A 20,357-nucleotide genomic window follows, 5' to 3' on the forward strand; every position below is an offset into this window, starting at 1 on the left:
TTCAGCATTTAATTCCTGATAAGAAAACGCAATGTGTTTTCAAGAGGTGAAACCCAACTGTTCAAATTGTTGTATCACAATTATATGTTAAAAAACAAAGAATAGAGATCTTGTTTTTATTTTTTATAGGTCAATACGTATTCTCTCTGATGAATTTACCTTTTTAATTTCACTGTTTCAAAGCCAGCGTGACAGTGAACTTGTCTAGTGGGCACACCTCCAAAGGCACCAATTGGAGGTGTCATATGGAATCACTTCATTACGCTGTGTGAGGGAATTAAGCTTGACGTTCAGTGGCATGGCTGTAATGCGGAATTCAAAGCATTTAGGACGATTGGCTGTCAGGTTAGATCCACTGCTTGTTTATATTGCAAATGTTTGATTCTTACACCAATTATCAGTGCCATAAGGTAAATTAGATTTTTTTTTTCAAAAATGTATATTATTGGTCTGACCACATGTGTGGGTGTCATTTTTATGTTTTTATTTCTAATTTTTGACCAATCTAAAGTGTTGAAAATAGCTTGCTCTCTTGGTAATGCTTGTATCTCACTTGTCCAAAATGATCTTGGATAGCCTCCAGTTACCTGGGGCCCTGATCAGAGAGCTCAATGGATTTTAATGAATTAAGACCTCAGACTCATGATTCCTGATAAAGTATACAGGAGTTGACAGAAGTCACAGTGTGGTTATATTTTCGACCTAATGACGATAAACTGTCATGACGTCCCGGTGATGGACTAATACACTAATGAGATGATAATCTCATTCAATTTCCTTATTCATTCTTTGACTACACTGTTCAATTGTATTGGTCAGGAAATACAGTTACAGTAGCCTTACATACCAAACATTCCATCGATTCTACTTTGAACATTTTATGCATTTTCTCACTATACACTGGAGCCATGGGCATTCCAGTCTGGATGCTGCTGTTTTGTGTGTGCTCATGTCAGCAGTGGAAATTGTACCATGGCTGAGCAGGCCAACATCTTCATTCACCAACTGTCGCAATAATCTGACACACTCTTATCATCTCAGTACTGGAAAATTTCACTCAGTGTGTGCATGTGTTAGAGTGCATGTGTGTAACAGAGAGGAGGGGGGTCCGGAGGGGCAAGAGAGAGGGAGAGTGTGAGAGAGAGAGGGGGAGAGCGACAACACCTCTTGAATGAGGCATTCAAGCCACAGAGTGACACCAATACTATCCATTCATTTTCCAAACCACTTATCATCACGAGGGTCGTGGGTGTGCAGGAGCCTATCCCCTCGGTCGACACCCTGAACTGGTCACCGGCCAATAACAGAGCACATATAGATGAACAACCATTCATAATCACACGAGTGGACAATTTGGAGTGTACCGTGCATGTTTCGGGAATGTGGGAGGAAGACGTAGTACCCGTGAGAAACCCACGCAGGCACGGGGAGAACATGCAAACTCCACACAGGAAGGCCGAAGAATGAATTGGGACCCAGCACCTCTTCTGAACTGTAAACGTAAACCAGTTCAGGCATGCCCATGAAATCAGAATGGAAAATGGATGGCTGGATGTTCAATGTCCTGAAGAAGACGGTGTGTTCCTGGTGATGGGCACAATGTCATTCAAGATATATCCTTGGGCTATTAATATCAATGGTACCGCTATCATTAAAATATATAATGGAATAAAATGGAATAATTAAATCCTTGAGGCTCATATCACAGGATACCAGTTGTGTGAATGGAGGCGTATCAATGTTTACCAACCCTTACAAATGGCAAACAAGCATGACAAAACAGTGTGTTGTGTGCACACGTGTGTGTTTGTGTGTGTGTGTTCACATGTGTGTGTGTGTGTGCGTGTGGACAGCAGCTGCTACTTACTCTGTGTGTGTCTCTTAGGACCAAGTGGGGCTCTGACTATTTGTTGTGAAAGGGCATGTGCACGTGCATGAGTCCGTATGTTTGCTTAGGGAGGCGTATGAAGGACACTTCAATGAGACAGTGAACAAAAACATCAGTCGAATAAGCAGGTACAAAGTACAAAAGAATCAGCTACATCTTCCAAAGTAACAGAAAATTAGTTTGATTTCTTTAAATGTACGGTCTTTTGTGTACTCCGTATTGCTGCAAAACATTTTTTTTTTTTTTTACATATTTACATGATGAATGCAAGCCTCTCTCCACCTCTTTCCTTTAAATGTTTTAAAGTTTTGTTTTATGTCATTTAATTCATCGCGAGTTTGTTATTAATTTGCCAGTCTACTTGAATAGTGGAGTAATATAAACTGAATTAACTTAAACACTGACCATTAACATTTTTTAATTGACAGTCTTTACAAGTATAACATTTTTCCTCTTTTGTCCTAAAAAAAAAAAAAAAAAAATCTAAATATAGATATCCAAACAGAAATATACGGAATGTTAAACAGCGATGCATGTTCAATCTCACTAAATACAAGACAAACATATGGGAAAGTGATGGCCCACACACACTGACATTGGACCACCCAAAACATTTTCAACCAGCAAACATACTGCACACAAACACACACACACAAACACACACACACACACACACACACACACACACACACACACACACACACACACACACAGTTAATCATGTGACCTTGATAATAGCATATGGTTCACTGTTCTCGTACCATGAATCCCCACAGCAGATGCCTTATGTGCAAAAGTGAACACACACACGCGCACACACGCGCACACACACGCACACACACACATACACACACACAGTTCATTTGCCATATGCAAACAAGCTTATTATATGCATGCCACTGATGAACAACAAACACAAATGTGTAGCATAAACCTAATCACCATATGCAATGTGTATTTATCCAGAACTTTAAGATCTAATCCTCACATCTAACTCATTATGAGTGGAAGGCTTAATTTTTTTTCTTGGACTTGGACTCAAAAGAGGCAGATGGCCAGGAGGAGGGAGACTGGAGGAGAAAGGGGAGGGTTGCTCTGGGAAGGGTTATGCATATATGTTGAGATAACTGATAGTAATCTCGTTGATAATTAGTCTCCCAAGTGAGCCTAATTAAAGGAAAATTAGGAAGTAGCTGCATCTTTTTAAGCAAAGTCATTTTTCATACAGTATGGGGAGAAAAATAGATCTTTCTACCGTTGAGAGTTAATTCACTTTTGTGGCAACGTTTTCAACACACAGGTAGGCAGACGTTGGGTCAAACGGCAACGAGACGTAGCAATGTGTAGTAGCGGCTGCTGGGCATTCATATGAGGGGAAACTCAACTCCGCCTCAGACAGATCATCCAATCATCATGCAGGCAGCCCACTGCCTCATATACGCCCTGATGGGGGTTGGGGGGGGGGGGGGATAAAGCCCAACATTTATCCAATGTCCCGTGTAAAAGCGCTGTGGCGCTGCCGGCAGTACATATTACACAACTTTTTTTGGTTTGGAGGGCACCACGATGGGGCTGGGAAGAGTCATGAAAAATGAATCAATATTTTTTCAGGTTTTCCAGAATGTGTGGAAACTTGACAATTTGCAAATTACTCATCCTCTTGTTTCTTTTCGAAGAATTTTGAGGGTAATGACAGCAGACAGATGCAAAACACGGAGTCGGGTGATACAAGTGCACATTGTGTTGTCATGTCAGAGTGGATTTGTTTCGGTGACCTACACCAAAGGTTCCCAACCTTTTTTGCGCCACGGACCGGTTACATGTCAGACAATATTTTCACAGACCGGTCTTTATACAAATATATAAATAAATAATACATTTATAATAAAAAACGCATACAAATAAAACTCATCGTTAAGTATCTGCTCCGTAGCTTTGTGGGCTCGACTGGGGAAACATGTTATGTGACCGGGACAAGCGTCTTTAATTAATTTCATCCATCCATTTTCAGAACCGCTTTGTCCCCACGGGGTTCGCGGGTGTGCTGGAGCCTATCCCAGCAGTAGGTGGGGGACATCCTGAACCGATTGCCAGCCAATCACAGGGCACACAGAGACAAACAACCATTTGCACTGGCACTCACACCTAGGGACAATTTGGAGTGCTCAATCGTCCTACCAAGCATGTTTTTGGGATGTGGGAGGAAACCGGAGTGCCCGTAGAAAACCCACGCGGGCCCGGGGAGGACATGCAAAGTTCACACAGGGAGGGCCGGAGGTGGAATCAAACCCAAACCCTCCTAACTGTGATGCGGAAGTGCTACCCAGCCGCCCACCTTAATTAATTAATTTTCTGTGCGGCCGAGTGGTTGGGGACCTCTGACCTACACAGTCAACATGGTGAAACGGGGTGCAGAGAAGCTTCAGGCTGAGTGGGAGGAGACTGCAGGGTGGAGTATTTGAGGGAAACATCCAAACCCACCAGGGGGCCTACCACGCTGAGCCATGTCAAAATGTAGTTCGCTTGCCTACAGACACAAAAGCACAAAACACGTTTATATGTTTATTTGTATGCGTGTGTGTCTGTGGCGTCTGGCCGGAAAAAAAGTTTTTTTCAAATAATTTGTACTATGGACCCGCTTACAACTTCCAGCATCCGTCACGATTACATCATTGTGGGAAGCCAGTAAAAAGAATTGATGAATGATGAAATGATGAAAATGATAATGTCTGTTCCGTCTTACCTATGTTGCTCTGTTTCTAACTGCAGTACCGGTCTCATAAATTCTTCTGTTTTACACGGATGGATCATAAAGAAAGGCTGACCCAGCAGTGGATGCTCCTGCCACAGAAGTATATAGCTGATAAAAATATCTTAGTCACATTCATTATCCATATTAGTGATACACTACCTGCTGCGTGATAGTTGTCAACGGGCTGTGCTGCAATCGCGACCTGAAGTTTGGATGAACAAAACTCCACACTTCCTCTAGAGAAAGACTCCTTCCCTCTGATATACAGACAGAAGAAATAAATAAAATGAAAAGTGCAATGGAACATCGAAGTTTAGGTGTCATTGAAGCCGTACAATTCAAATATATTTTTCTTTAGTTCTGTATTCTGAGTTAGAAGGGTTGAAAGGAAGGTGGCCACACCGCTTTTTGTAGAGAACACTAAAATTTGACATACCATAGTTCCCAACCCAGTGCTCCAACTGACCAGAAATTTGAGATTTCATCTCACAAGTATAGCATGTTTAATCAAAATCATCTCGGTGAAACTTGCGGGATGATTCGGCATGTACTGACCCCACTTAGTGGTCATGAAGGGAATAAAAAGAACTGACCTAGAGTGGAGGCTCTGAAATAGAGCACAGGCGCCATATAGCTGCAGGAATACAGGATGTGATACTCATACTGAAGCAAACTTCTGCTTCCAACTTCATCATATTCATGATCAAAGTCATCAGTTAAGCCGTAAACATCCGCTTCGTCAGCAGTAGCACCCTAGAGAGGACGGAAAGAGTTTATGAATCGTCATTCATGCGTGCATCTATTGTCGTCTGCGCTAATCGGTGCCTGGAAATTCCAACCATTAATTTAGGAACATAATCAGTGACAAAGAGCAGATTCGGCAGAGTCTAACTTTGATCATGTATGACTCTGACATATTGTTGGCAATGCTGCCCAAAGTCTCGACACCCGACGTACAATAAAAAACAATGAAAAGAAATCTGATGAACATTTTTCAAGAAAAAAATTGCACAGTTCTAGCAATTTTTCACCTGTTCTAGTTGATCACCTATGGTGTCGCAAGAAGTGTGTGACTCTAAGTTGGAACTCGAGCCGTCATGATTCCGTGTAGCCTGGGGATTTATGAAGACTGACTTGAGAACAGTCTTTCTCATGAAGCCCTCATCTGAACCCTGATGGTAAACCCACATTAATTAAACATGTACAACAGATATCTTTGCCATAGAGTATCAATTCTTCACCTGGATGGGCTCCCAACTCCAGCCATCTCTTAAATGATCAGACAGCTTAAGAAAGACCTGACAGCATTGATGGAAGTTTTCTGCACCCTGCAGACAGCTCATTTCTGCACAGAAAGAATATGATTTTGATGCCTCCGTAAATAAAGCTTTGTAAAACGTTGTGAATTCCAGTCAAAACCATAAATATCGGCCGATTACACTCATTTTGGCCTTGGCATAAAATAACAGGTTGGAACATTCATTCCCTACCACGTTCCAAAAACATGCATGGCGAACCGAGTGGCAACGCAAGATGGCCGGGGGAGGCTTCACTTCTCGCTACGGCGACCCCGAGATATTACTGTACAATGTTGATAACTAGGCATCGGCATCCGAAATCAAAAGTGCTAAAAGGCTACCTTTAGCTGTTGATTGTGATAGCGAAAAAGACAGCTCATACAGAATGTTGATAAAGATAAAGCAATATCTTGCTATCTTGGTCGCGCTCACAAATGCAATGTAATATTGTGTGACTAATATGTTTAACGCATTTATGTGCAGGTAAACGGTAACGGGCTCAAAGTGCTACTCTATGACGACTTTGAGTGGCAAAATCTTACCGATTTCTTGAGATGCATTCCAAACAATTGCGAGGGAGAAACCAGGGGCGTCATAGACATAAACAGCGTAATGACAGATCACGTGACTACTGACACCCCGCCCCCTAAATGTCGACGTCACTCAGTTTCATAAAAAAATGTAATAAAACGTACCCAAAAAAAAAAAGCCCAACGACATTTAAATCATATCGTTTCGGAGGGTGAACAGATTACATCTAAACTGCAGAAAAGTTTCATGTTTACATATTTATCAACTGACAATAGAAGATAAAAGATAATTACGTCAACAACAGGTTTATTATTTCTTGCCCCCGTGTCCTTTTTTATTTTTTTTTATTATTTTTTTTAGAAGAATATGCGCACATCACGGAGCCGTCCTGATACTGATCATATTTCTTTAGATATTTGCAAGTATTTGGATTGGTTCTGTTGGTTGTTCATTCGTAGATGTTGTGTTTATTTTTCACCAGTAGATGGCAGTAATGATAAACAGATTGGCGAAAGCGGGTCTCCGATATGCTGCTTTGAGGAAAGTGGATCAGAATAGTTTCAGGACTTAAAAACACATATCCCTTGAAAACTATGACTTTTTTCTCTTGCGTGTAAGGCTTTCCATCCATGAAAATATATTAACCCTACAATATAGGAGAGTGCGACATGCATGTATGTGCAAAATGTCAGCTCCAGAATACGCTTCCCTAAAATAATCTGTTGTGATTTAAGATTGGAGTGATTGATTTAAGACTACATACTGTAATGTTCATTTTTTATTACTAACTTGGTGGCAGTTTTTCATGGCATTTTAATCTTTTTTTTTTCTTATTAATTATTAGCCCAAGCCAGGAATGTGATTATGTTGGTCAAAGAAAAAACTGCAATTCAGTCAATGGCAAAGAGCTATTTATTGGAATAATGCAAAATAGAAGAACCTAAACATGAATGTTTTTATTTTTAGTCAAGTAAAATGGAATGTTTCCACAGCAAAACACAGCCAACATGAAGCTTTTTGCCGAGGTTAGATCAGACAGCTCGGTTCTGAGGGCAGTTTCCCAAGAATGCTGCTTGGATTTTTTTCTAAAATCCTAACCTTGAAACGAACGAACCAAAAACAGAAATCCACACATTGATTCCCCCCCCCCCCAGAAGCAATTATAATTTTTTTCTTTTATCATTTACACAGAGAAAAAAAGTACCACAGAATAACTTCAAATATTTTAGACAGAACTGATAGTATGATGACATTGCAAGAACAATACACTCTTGTTTACTTAATGCTGACAGGGAGAGACTTTTTTTTTCCTTCTGGATTCCACTGGCAAAACAGAAATGACAGGACAAGGGTATTCAACAGCAACATAACAAATGGATGGATACTTGCTTAACCTTTAGCAGGAAATTGGACTAGCTTCCCTTCACTTTTGGAAGAATGCAGAAGAAATAGTTTGTCTAATGCTCAAATACCAAAAGCAGGTTTCCAAAGAGTGGGACTGCGAGTCTCCCCTCAGAACAGAAAACAGCTGGAATCTATTATTTACATAGACAGATGCCATTTTCATTTAAATATGTTGATAATAGTTTAGCAGGTTTGAAAACATTTGATTCTTCTCAAGGTGCTGGTTGTTTTTGTAGCCGTTTTTACCGGTGACTTTCTACATCTGGCTAAAAAGTTTTTGCTTTGCTAGTTTGGCTAAGAATCAAGCTTGCAAACCCACTTAAGTCAGCTAAAACCTATTTTTTTGTATCACTGATCGAAATTGTGACAGTGACACTGCTTTTCTCTGACATCCTGAAGCAGAGAATGAAAATGGAGGTCACTCCAATGTTAAGATATAAACTGGGGGGTGTGGGGGGGGGGTCGAGCTGAAGCACCTACAATTAAGAGACTTGATTATCACGAACTGGAGAGTTGAACTCAGATACTAAACTGAACCGGCAACAACATCCTGAATGGAGCAAATTGTTCTACATACTGCAAAGATGTCATTAGAAGCAAAAGCAACACATTAGTTGGAGAACACCGGCACGACATGACCACAATGTCCTTCCTAAATGGCCTGTAACAGTGAACAGACATGTTATTAGTATTGCTTTAACTAAAGTTAATAATCTGATGTCTCACTGTCAATGTCATGCAATCATACAGCTGACATAAATTTTCTCCCAGTTACAGACTGATCATTTTGATTTGGACAGACAGTCCCTGCATAACTTTAAATTTTAGCTTGAGGGGGAATCAGGTGGGTATGACCCACCCACAAGAGAAGCAGCACTTATCTCATATAAACCATTTTGAATCCTTCCCACTAGTTGGTAGAACCCCCGAGAGCATTTCCAAGATCCAACAATAACACTGAAATAACTCAATTGTAATGGATGTGACTCAATGTCAACTTTGTTCTCCTCTAATTTGAACATGCGGCTAAGAAAAAATAAATAAATAAATGATTTTGAATTCATAAAAAAATGGAACCCACAAATTATCGTGTGAAATGTAAAATGACAAAGATGAAAGTACATTTATTTGCAAAAGCACTCATTGGTCCAATGTCGGTGACACAATATTTGATTCAGTCATATTTGTGTTTTTCTTCCTCTCATGGAATAAACCACCTTATTAAAAACGGAATTTGAGTAAAACCGAGCTGACAGCAACATCAATCTCATCGCATTCACCAATACCAACATGAGGTAAATTCTTTAACAATGAACAATAGAGTCCTGATTATAACCCGTTAAGACAGTGGTTCTTAACCTGGGTTCTATCGAACCCTAGGGGTTGGGTGAGTCGGTCTCAGGGGTTCGGTAGAGCCTCCACTGCGGAGGGCCGAACGTAAATTTGCAATAACGCATATCTGAACTGGTCTTGCAAAGGCAACAGCAGAAGTCACACTGAATTGCTGGTATGTCATTTGTTGTGAGTTCATGCATTGTGTTGCTTTTATTCTTTGAACAAGTTGACGTTCATGCACGGCTCATTTTGTGCACCAGTAAAAAAACATCTGTCTTGAATTCGATTTTTTTTTCTTCCCCCACTAAAGAGGGGTTCGGTGAATGTGCGTATGAAACTGGTGGGGTTCGGTACCTTCAACAAGGTTAAGAACCACTGCATTGAGACAAATGAACTTTTCTATTGTTTCTTCTTCATTCAGAAACATAAAAAATATGAATGACCTAAATGTGATCACATGGTGCACCGGCATAAGAGGTCACCATTTCTTTTCATTTACTTGATAGATTGACAATGCAACAAAAACATTTCTGAAAATAATTTTGATCTGTCCTAAAAAGATAATCAAGGGTGATGTTATAGATGGTTCTGCTTCTGCTTGAGGGCTCTTGTTCACAATTATGGCATAAACCACAGGTGTCAAACTCAAGGCCCGGGGGCCAGATATGACCCACATCATCATTTTATGTGGCCAGCGAAGGCAAATTGTGCATCAAATTCGTGTGTCATTAGTAGAATTGCAAATTGTCTTCACATCTAATAATATCTTTTTTTTTTTTTTTTAATATTTGACCAGTTTTTACTCGTCTGATTTGAAAACAAGTTATTTGTCAGTTTGTTTTGTAGCTTTTACTGAATATGAGGAGCTCATATGTTTATTTGGGTTGACAGTCATAATGGCCCCCCGAAAAAAGCTATGACTACAATGCGGCCCGCAAAAAAAAATGAGTTTGACACCCCTGGCATCAACAATGTGGAGCTGTAACATTTATTTCATCAAGTGCCGCATTTCTTCAAACAGTGACCACGGATGTTTATATACGCAACAGCCAAATGTAGCAGCCATGTAATTCTTCAGGCCCATATTATCAATTTCAATTCACGAGGCCAACTTCATAGAAATTAGTATAAATGTACTGCCCCGACCTGATTTTTAATTTTTTTTTCAGAGAGAAAAAAAATGTCTTTGTGGAGACGCCTTCAGGCATATATTAGAGTCCTGGTGACTATTTGAGGAAACATGGCACTTTGTGTGAATGTAAAATCTGAAGTAGCCATGACAGTTCCATCCTTATTTTCCTCAAGGTTGGAATGGTCCACTGTGTCTCTTTCATGCACATCACTTGACCTATTTTAACAGCTGAACGGGCAAAGCGGGTTATGACTCAGAGGACCCAGAGCAAGCTGCGCTCACATGAGATGTGAATTTCATTTCATTTAACTAGATGTGAATTGATGGATTGTCCGCTATGATAGGTCAGTTGCTCTTTGTCATGAGGCAGTCACATTGTTCGTGTTGCTGAATCCAACATTTGAACATTTGACAGTGTACAACGTCCCAAAATACTCCCAAAGGAACTATTTCATGTTCATAAATGTCCTGTAAAGGTTTGTACGAGTGTTTTAAGTTCTATTCTTTTGCTGATGTCATTTTATGTTTTCTTTCTGTCCATGTCATTCTCAAAAGCCGTCTTGGAGCAATGAGAAAAATCACATCACAGACGAGAAGCAGTTTGATTGTAGAACACTATCTAGACATGCGAGACCTTTTGAGTCTCTCTCGCTTGTTTGATGCTGTACAGCCATTTAATGACTCTTGCGTTACGTTCCACAGCAGAGATACCATAAGGAACTCGTTCTCCGGCTTCTTCATCCTCATCTTCTCCTTCGTCCCCATCCGACAATCCGTCATTTGAAGACCGCCGTGACTGGTCGCAGTCAGAGGAAATCATGGAAGCCGATCTGAAGTTCAAGCTCACAATGTCCGAATTGGCCCGTGCAAAGTTCTCTGGACCAACTGCCTCCAGTTCCTCGGGGTCGAGGCCACAATAGTTAAAAAAACGTTCCACATCAGCTCCAGCTCGGGCATACCTGTCCGACAGGTCTGATTTTGATCTATGTAGAGAGGAACGACGTGCTACGGAGGAACCCAGCTCCAACTCCAGGTTGGGATCTTTTGAGGGATTGGCAGCTTCTCCCACATCACATGGCAGCGACTGAAGGGTTGTGTTGTTGCAAGGTGACGGGGATAGGTTTGTGCGAGGGGGAGGCAGTAATAATGAGAGGGTAGGAGGTGGGAGGGAAGCGGGGTTCGGTTTCGGTGGGAGTGGCGGAGCTGAGGAGCTGCTGGATCGAGCAGCGCGGAGCGGCTTGCCGTTGCACAGTCGCAGAAGGTCGGAGGAGGAATGGGAAGTCAGCAGCGGCGGAAGTGGAGACCGCGATCGTTCCGTAACCCCTCCTTCACGTCCTCTTTCATCTAATACTCTGCTGAGATTGAGATTCCCTACCAGCTGTGGACTGCACCGTCCACCGCTACTGCCTGGAGGAACCTTCAAGGAATGGGAAAATGAGCGTAGGGAATGTGAGGTACTTGGACTGGGAGCAGAGTCTCGTGATTGTTCATTCAGAGCCATTGTGGATCGGTAGGTTAACGGCATCCTAGGAGCATAAGACATTGAAATGATTAGTACCCAAGTTAACGTCAAATAAAAACATAACATTGATTCATCTTTTACCTGGAAGGTGTCCAACTCCTTGTCAGTCCCCCCGATGACCTCATCAACACAGCACTCTTAGCTCCACCCCCGAGCCCGTCAGAGCCCGCACCCGAAGAAGACGACGAGTTGAGAAGATTTTTTAGAATCTCCAAATTTAAATTTTCCCGTTTGCTGCTCGTTGCACATGTCTCTGACTTAGCGTTGTTATTTGAAGGTTTGAAAGGTACTCCGCCTCCGTGTACTCCACCACACACTCCGGTTCTCTTAGAATGAACAATAGGAGGCTTGGCCAAAATGGGTGGTTTGATTGGTTCCTGTTTAGCGTTGATAACTTCTTGGCTCTTAACATACTTTGCTTTGTCAGCTTCAAGTCTCTCAACAGCGCTGAGACGTTTCGGGTTGGGTTCAACCTGAAATAGATAAATATAATATTAACACAGAACATGGAAGGAAAAGGAAATCAGACTTAAGTCAAGATGCAGTTGAGTGCTGAGTGAAGAACCAGTACTTGTCTCCTGAAGTAGTCTGGGCCCTTGTTAAGGATTCGGAGGGGTACAGTAGAACTGAAAGGTGTTGCAGTGCCAGTGGCCTTGCTATCTGGCAGAGCTGGAGACAATGTCTCTGTTGGCATGGCAACTGAGTGTCTGGGGTGGCCGGCCGTGGTGGCAGCAGGAACAGGGGGATTGACAGAGGGCGGGGGCACTGAAGGACCCCCAAAACATGAAGACACAACGTGGAAAAGAGACCACCTACAGACAGGAAAGACACCATCACCAAGAAGAACCAGTCAATCTTCAACTTGACTCTGGACATTAATTCCGAGAGGAATTCTTACTTTTAGTCTTCAGTGCTAAACTCAAAGTAGTGAGCCAAATGATATTCATCAAGCAAGAACAAGCTCAAAGACAGACTGGAAGAGACAAAAATGTGCATGCGTTCGTGTGTGTGTTTGTTTGTGTGCATGCAGTGGTGTTTGTACAAAGATGAAGGGATACCAGAGGATGTGGAGGAAAGGAAAACTGTCAGTTTACACCTTGGCTTCAGCTCTCCTCACTATCTGAAATAGAACAAAAGGGAAAAAAGAAAAACAGCGTTAGCAATAATGTTATAAATGGCATCACGCACCTAGCAACAAAATCAGGATTAGATAAGAGACACACATTCATAACAGAGCGCTTCAAGCTCCCACACATGCACGCACACATATGCACACTAGGGATGTTCAATACAGAGCCACTTTTTTTTAAAAATATGATACCAGTGCCAGTATTCAACTCAAATACTCACTAATACCAGTATTTTTGATGCATAAAGTTCTATTAAAGCAATGATAAATAGTTTGAAAGAAAGACCTTTTGTTTATTTTGGACAAAAAGCCACAACAGTCACCGCAAAAGAGAATTGAAATCCCCCCCAAAAATCACCTAACTCTAAATTTAGGATCAATGTAAAATAAATGAATAAAACTGCAGAATGAAATGAAACTGACAACTCCTTGAGTTTTAGTCTCTGTTCAAAATGGAGAATTGAACCAGTTCTGCACCTCAGAACTGTGAGATAACGTGTTAACCAGTGCCTCACCGTGCACTAACAACAAATAATGTTAAATAATAATTCAGTATATAATATAAAAATGGAAAGAAAATCATTCAAACTGCTCTTACCGGAGTTACATCTGTAGTCTTTCATAGCATGGATTGAAGGAATGCGATTGCCACTTCAGTTTTCCAAACTTTGGCTATTACAACGTGATGCCTCCCTCTTCTCCTCCAGGTGCTGCTGGTTGTCGGAGGGAACTACAGCTGTCAAAGACACAAACATTGACAACAGATCACCAACAAAAGTAGAAATAAAAAGATTTGTGTCAGAATTATTCAGACAAATACATCCGTAATTTTCACGCATTTTATGGATTCACAAATATATTTATGATTTTTACATATTCTTCCGATCCACAAATACATTTGTGATTTTCACGTTTTTTTTTTTATTTTTTATTTTATTGTGTGTGCATTAATCATGTGTAAATATTCAATTCTGCATGTGTGTTGAATATGCGTTTGTGGATCAGCGAACACGTGCACACGTCTCCCGTTTCTCATTTGAAAACTGTCGATTAAAAAGCAGAAAACGAGTCTTTATATGATGTTTTATTTTTTTGTTTATTTCACACGGGAGATGGCTCGCTCCTGTTCAATGTAGACAGCAACACTGCCCCCAGGCGGGTGAAAGAGGGATTGCCTGTCAAACGTGAATATCTGAGGCGTCCGTGTGCATGTGCGTGTGTGGATCTCTTGAAAAAGTGATGTTTTTTTCAAAATAAACAATCATAGTAAAAACATTATTGTCACACATCCATATCAGATATTTAGAGAAAGCATCTCACAACGTGTCTGCTTCTTAAATCAACCCAAATGTAGACACCATGTACTGGAATGAAACGAACATTGGTGAAAAACACTTTTCAGTTGCAAAGACTACATTTATGTTGCTCTAATAATGATACATTGCCTCAGCAATAACAAAAAAAGAGTTTTGCATGTCTTGTGAAAGTGAAAAGAATGACCCCTATATCACCTCGAACTCACTACCAGATTCCTGCGAGTCTTCTAATCTTATTACAGGCTTTCAGCCCTTGGAGGCTGACAAAGTGGGCTGTGTGTAATCCACATTATTATATTTGTAACATGTAAGTAAGACAGCCACATAGTTAGCCAATTATTTAGGCAAGGGGCTAACTAATAAAAATGACAAATGCAATGATCAAAAAGTACAATACCAACTTACAATGGAGTGCTTTTGTTTTTTGTTTTTTTACTTTGATGCAGGACTGAATAATTTATTACTTTTCTATGACAAAAACATTACGTCCTGGTGGCCTATGTCACAAAGTAATGTTTCCTATGGTCATGTGATGTTCATGAACAGTGAAATTGGTGTGAAAGCTATTGGCTAAAATTCCTGATCTAAGTATTTATTTATTTATTTAAATACTTTTTTTTTTTTGCTTGTAAAAATAATTAAATTCCAATGACATTATTTAAAAGATTGTTGGGCTGCTCCTAATGAATAATGAATAATCCTAATAATAATCAGTTCATGTGATTTCAGAAAATGTTGAAAGGAATTATTAGGAAAATTATTGTGAGCTCTTAGCCACGTAAAAATGTATGTTACTCACCAAACACTCACAAAGTAGTGTTTTCCTCTCTGTTTATCTATATTTGCCAATTCTTCCTTATTCCTTCTCTCTAAGCACCAGCCTCCCATTATTCAAGAAAATGATCAGGTCGTGACTTTGTGACGTCACAAAGGTGAGGAGCTCCCCCATGCTGCCCCTGCAGACTAAACACAAGCCGAGTTTCTCAAAGCAGCTGTCCTTTTAACTTGACTTTGGATTTAGGTTAATTAATCAAATAAATGATCAAATGTGTCCATGCACATAGCAGGAAGGTTTGTTTTAAAGCATATATCATTTTGACCTGACCTGGTTTTGAACAAATGAATTTTTTGGGCTCTCATGTCACAACTGTGGTCCACCAACCAACCAACTCGCTATACATGACAATCAAGTGAATGAGCTTACCACAAGAGCAGTTTCTGGAATTCCAAACAGTTATCAAGCATTTGATAACCTGACGAAGGAGGAAGCACACAACCACGGTACACATTGTTGCCCATCGCAAAAGCAAGTTCGACCTCACAACGAGCTTAATATTACATCACAACACATGAATGCTATGTCGACAACAGGGACAACAATACATTTATGTCCATAGTTGTTGTTTTTTTTTAAATATACCACTACACATATAAAATAGGCCAAAATATAGTATAAAAAAATATGGTAGAACGCTGTCTAAAGTGGTAACTAAGAACTAAGCTACGGCACCGTTGTATCCAAGCTAATGGGCTTGGCACAGAGCTACTGAGCAATGCTTAAAGATTTAGAGAAGACCTCAACTCGACCTTATTTATAGGGCGAGTACTTTAACAACGACACTTTTAACAAAGCGATGTACATGAGCTCTAACAAAAGAAACATAAACCACAATAATTAATAAATATGGTCATATTAATAATAATAAAAATGACAACAGTAATAACAATGACGAGAACATTAAGAGGAAGAACAATAATACCACAAATAATAATACAATAACAATAACTACTAATAATAAGGACTGAGTATTGATTTAGATTTTCAAAATTGAATCGATTCGATCCATAAGGGCTTGATTTGAAAAGATTCGCTTTGATTTTTGATTTACTCAGTACCAATTTTACTTTTATATGGACGACAAACAAAAGGATGAACGGAGGATATTCTCAGAACAAGCAAAGTTAGTTAGTTAGTTAGTTAGTTAGTTAGTTAGTTAGTTAGTTAGTTAGTTAGTTAGTTAGTTATGCAAGAGCTCCTAAACTCCAATCTTATGAAAACATTCATGACTAAATCCTCATTGCAGCTGTTCGAATAAAGTATGGACATACGTAGCATCAGGAGCAGATGCCGCTGAGAAAATCTGCCTTACATAATAAAATATTATCTAACATTGCTGTGAACATACAATATATTTAAAAGAGCCTGAGGATGGTTGCGCTGCCAACCATTCAGACCGACATTCTTCGAACTATTACCACGATATCCTTTGCTGTCTGCTGATAGGTTGATATTGCAAATGAGAATCTATTGTCAATTGCATTACCAGGATAGTTAAAGATTAAAATAATAATAAATTAAATACAAATGAAGATTTTATGAAAGTTGAATGAAATTTCTATTACATGTATTGAGTTTGTTTTATTATCGTTGTTGTTGTTGTTGTACTAATGAGAAGGGTAATATTAGTGTTTCGACTTCAGTAAACAGGCCAGGTTGTATCATGTCAGATTTTTAATCCAAATGAAATTATTTTCCATTGTATCATTTAAAATACTTCATAATCATAAAATAATAATACATAGTCTTTTTGTTGTTTGTGATCACTGTGAGTGGGTGGTGTGGACGTGCAGCAGTGTTTGTAGACTCAGTAGTAAATTGACAGAGCCAGTAGTCCGTGGGTTATTTTGCCTTTCCCTGTGCAGCGCAGTGCACCTTCTGCTCAGCAAAACAGCCAACCCCCTTGCCTTCCCTCTTCCCATGCCTTGCTGGGAATAAGTGGAGGAACCAGACAAAATTTGTCATTTCAAAATTGTTGTCATTCCTAGTTGTCAATGTTCTCAGTGTAGTAGAATGTGTGTTTAGAGTATACAGTTACAGTATGTTCATTTATTTAAAAAAAAAAAAACCTGAAAGCAAACAGTTTTCAGCCCTGGGCCAAACACTATAACTCCAATCAGAGCCAGGACAATTCCTGACTGTTTGTGTTTGCCTGCACTAAATTATCCAGCATTAGTCATCATGAATGCAGACAGAAGCAATGCATTGTCAGCAGGTTTTCCACTGGGGCCCCTGATGTAAAAACTCCATGACTTATCCCAGACTAAATGGCAAGGTTAACATCCAGAAAAAATGAAAATGTCTGCACCAAATCACTAACTGTGAGAGTGTACGCAAGTTTTCTCTCATGGCCGCACAAAATACACTGAGCATCTGGATTGGGATCGTCTGATATTTTGCATTTTTATGCAAAACTGGTGACTGGTTGTAATGTCATAGTTTGCCAAATCAATCAATGGCTATTCTCATTGTTCTATATTTTAATCACTACAAAATGGCTTGGTCGCTAAAGTTTATAAGGGTATGTGTGTGTGTGTATATGTGTCTACCGAAAAGCAAACGCTTCTAATAAAAAAAAAAATAAAAATAAAAAAAAAGAGGCAATTACTCTTACATTCATATTATGCACGCATAATGAAACCGGAAGCTCTGTCGGTGATCGGTGATGGGGTGAGCGTTGAATGGATGCTACATCGAGGCACGACGTAAACACAAACTATACCTGCGCACGCACGCACGCACGCACTGGTGATGCAGCAAAGCAATGCCAAACCCTCACCGACATCACAGCACCGCCATGCATGGAAGCTAGCTGCTTCGCCGTGCCGACATACACACATCTCTAAACACATTAAAAGCTTACCATCACTACTTACACTACTTCACTTCATCATAATAAAGGTATACCGTATCAAATGGACGTGACCGTGTCCATTACTGCCTATTTGACAGTTTGAGAACAATGGCTATGTTCAAGCATCACAGCAATTTTAAGAGGCGCTACAAGTACAGCGTACCGCGGATGATGCATTTTCTGGTTTCTAGGATAAAAACCATCTGCCACGTTAGCGTCGTCATAACGGTGATTAACGGGGCTTACCTTTTTGTTTAGGCCAGGTAAACAAAGGATGCAGCTACAGTTGCCATCGCTTGGTCGGTGCGTCTTTTCGGCCTGACAGCATCCTGTTCGCAGCCGAGAGCAATACTGCACGTCATTTGGCATGAGCACGACTATGTCCGCTCATAACTTCCACAATAAAAGGCCACGGTGGTATGGGACAGTTATTTGATGGATGATCTAAAAGTTAACCGATAACGATCAAATGAACAAATGTGTTGTTTTCCAAAGGTCATGAAATTTCAAGAATATGAAGTTTTACAAGTGTCACATTTTATATTTGAACGTTTAGGTGACGAATATGACAGTTTTGAAAGTAAAATCCAATCACAATCAGTCGCTATATTTATCTGTTCAATGAAAAACTCGAATGATCACAAAATGGAAAACTAACGACTCTATTTGTCCCGCGTGTATGGACTAGTAACTACGGATATAAATACACATATTCTGTTTAATCCCATGAAGTACATGTTCTCATAGAACATTTCAAAAATTAAAAAGAAAATCCCTGTACACAAACTTAATTGCTCATTTCAATACATTGCCATTATCTTAATTGACATCAATACTATCCATGCAAGTTTCTATAGTATAATAATGACCACCCAAAATACTAAACTGCTTCAACCTCCGCAGCTAAGGATAAACAAACTCGTGAGAGCAGGGGAGATCGTGTTAAGAGTCGGTAAGTATGTGCTAGCTGAAAGACAGCGCTGTTTCTCTGTCATGACACACAAATGGCCATGCAAAGCTTCAGAGGCTCCTATGTGTGCAAACCCTTTCACTGTTACCTAGCAACAGGAAGAAACCAGGCTGTACGTGGATGGATTTTTTCTGTCATCATAGATAAATTGATCTATGTCAATTAATTTTTGTTGTAGTTTTACTGTTACCATATGCTCTTTCAACTGGACATCTAATGTAACATGTAATGATTTGGAATAAATATAGATAAATATTTTAGTTTTATTTTGTGCTAAATATATAGGTCATATAGATGGCTTCTCAATGTGATTGATTAGGTGCAGGCAATTGAGGTTCTTGCAATAATGCGATGCAATGCAATGGCTAAAATTATTTGTTGCCTGAAGTAGATTTCTGTTTGATAGATTTGATCTGATAACCAGTTTTTTCATGGATATTTTTACTCTCTTTGGAGCATGGGGTGGTATCAAATTTGGACGGTATAATAACCGAGTAAAAATAAAATATTATGGTATTTAATGTAATTACAGGTAAAAAAAAAAAAGGATAAACTAAAAAAAATATTGCATCAGGAAGGGCATCCGACGTGGTTGGGTTGAACAGTGGCATGGTTGTTCACAATGTAGTACCCTAAATATCCACTAGAGGGCGAAACATGTCTCAATAGAATCGTCTTGAGAAACTCGAGTGTCATCAAAAATTGTGCTTGTCCGAGTACATGTTGAACATGTTTGTAAATGTTGAACATTTGTACACGTTACTACTCACCGCAAAACACAAACAGGCTTTCCTGTAACACAGAACACATTACCAGAATGATTTGTAGTAGTACTTGAACATGTTGCATCCTAGCCTTTTAATGTTTTAAAAAGACATTACCTATATAAATGCAAAATGTATTTCATATTGGGAAAACTACCACCCGCACAATCCAACTTAATTTTACACAATATAAATTTTCCATCTAAATGCTTACATGCATTTCTAGACCCTGCAAAGGACACTTTTGTCAGTGATACGTGTAACAATAACACAAAGTGTTTGTGTAGCGGAACAGATGTGTGCTGTTTGAATTGGAAGGAGTCATATGGTTTAGATGATCTGAGCTCTCATAACATTCAGATCACATTACAGTTGGGTCACTGAAAACATTGTGTTTTTCTTCCTCTTGAGCTACAAATTCATTAATGACAAACGTATAATTGTGAGACTGTGTTTTTTTTTTCATTTATTCATGATATAGTATTTCTGAATTAAAGTTTGCCTCGTTCCATTTTTTTAAATCTATGAAATCACAAATGTCATCACAATTCTTATTTATTTTAAATACAAATCAGACAAACAGGACACATTGCACAGTTGATGTTTTAGTGGATTTTACATTTT

At 39.6% G+C, this 20,357-nt stretch overlaps 2 protein-coding genes across 6 annotated transcripts; both read right to left on the reverse strand.

Annotated features, from left to right (window-relative positions):
• Positions 1 to 2,289: 2,289 nt before the first annotated feature.
• atg10 (ATG10 autophagy related 10 homolog (S. cerevisiae)) lies at positions 2,290 to 6,553 on the reverse strand. Of its 2 annotated transcripts, none has more exons than XM_085930103.1 (7): positions 6,481 to 6,553; positions 5,882 to 5,985; positions 5,672 to 5,812; positions 5,234 to 5,393; positions 4,800 to 4,897; positions 4,632 to 4,729; positions 2,290 to 4,415 (listed from the first exon to the last, which is right to left on the reverse strand). In XM_085930103.1, the coding sequence occupies exons 2-7, from the start codon at positions 5,981 to 5,983 to the stop codon at positions 4,280 to 4,282; spliced, it is 735 nt and encodes a 244-aa protein (XP_085786229.1). In that variant the 5' UTR covers positions 5,984 to 5,985; positions 6,481 to 6,553; the 3' UTR covers positions 2,290 to 4,279. The 2 variants fall into 2 exon arrangements, with proteins under 2 accessions (XP_085786229.1, XP_085786228.1); XM_085930102.1 differs by lacking the exon at positions 6,481 to 6,553 and adding an exon at positions 6,131 to 6,363.
• An 863-nt stretch (positions 6,554 to 7,416) lies between these two features.
• fam110b (family with sequence similarity 110 member B) lies at positions 7,417 to 18,354 on the reverse strand. 4 transcript variants are annotated; one of them, XM_085930686.1, is made up of 6 exons: positions 18,246 to 18,354; positions 13,590 to 13,727; positions 12,921 to 12,982; positions 12,434 to 12,674; positions 11,944 to 12,335; positions 7,417 to 11,866 (listed from the first exon to the last, which is right to left on the reverse strand). In XM_085930686.1, the coding sequence occupies exons 4-6, from the start codon at positions 12,554 to 12,556 to the stop codon at positions 10,960 to 10,962; spliced, it is 1,422 nt and encodes a 473-aa protein (XP_085786812.1). In that variant the 5' UTR covers positions 12,557 to 12,674; positions 12,921 to 12,982; positions 13,590 to 13,727; positions 18,246 to 18,354; the 3' UTR covers positions 7,417 to 10,959. The 4 variants fall into 4 exon arrangements, with proteins under 4 accessions (XP_085786812.1, XP_085786813.1, XP_085786810.1 ...); XM_085930687.1 differs by having other exon boundaries at positions 12,434 to 12,978; XM_085930684.1 differs by lacking the exon at positions 18,246 to 18,354 and adding an exon at positions 15,107 to 15,630 and having other exon boundaries at positions 12,434 to 12,982.
• Between the last annotated feature and the right edge of the window lie 2,003 nt (positions 18,355 to 20,357).

This window comes from Syngnathus leptorhynchus, chromosome 14 (assembly GCF_054491065.1).
Source record: "Syngnathus leptorhynchus isolate UIUO chromosome 14, UIUO_Slep, whole genome shotgun sequence".
Taxonomy (NCBI): Eukaryota; Metazoa; Chordata; class Actinopteri; order Syngnathiformes; family Syngnathidae; genus Syngnathus; species Syngnathus leptorhynchus.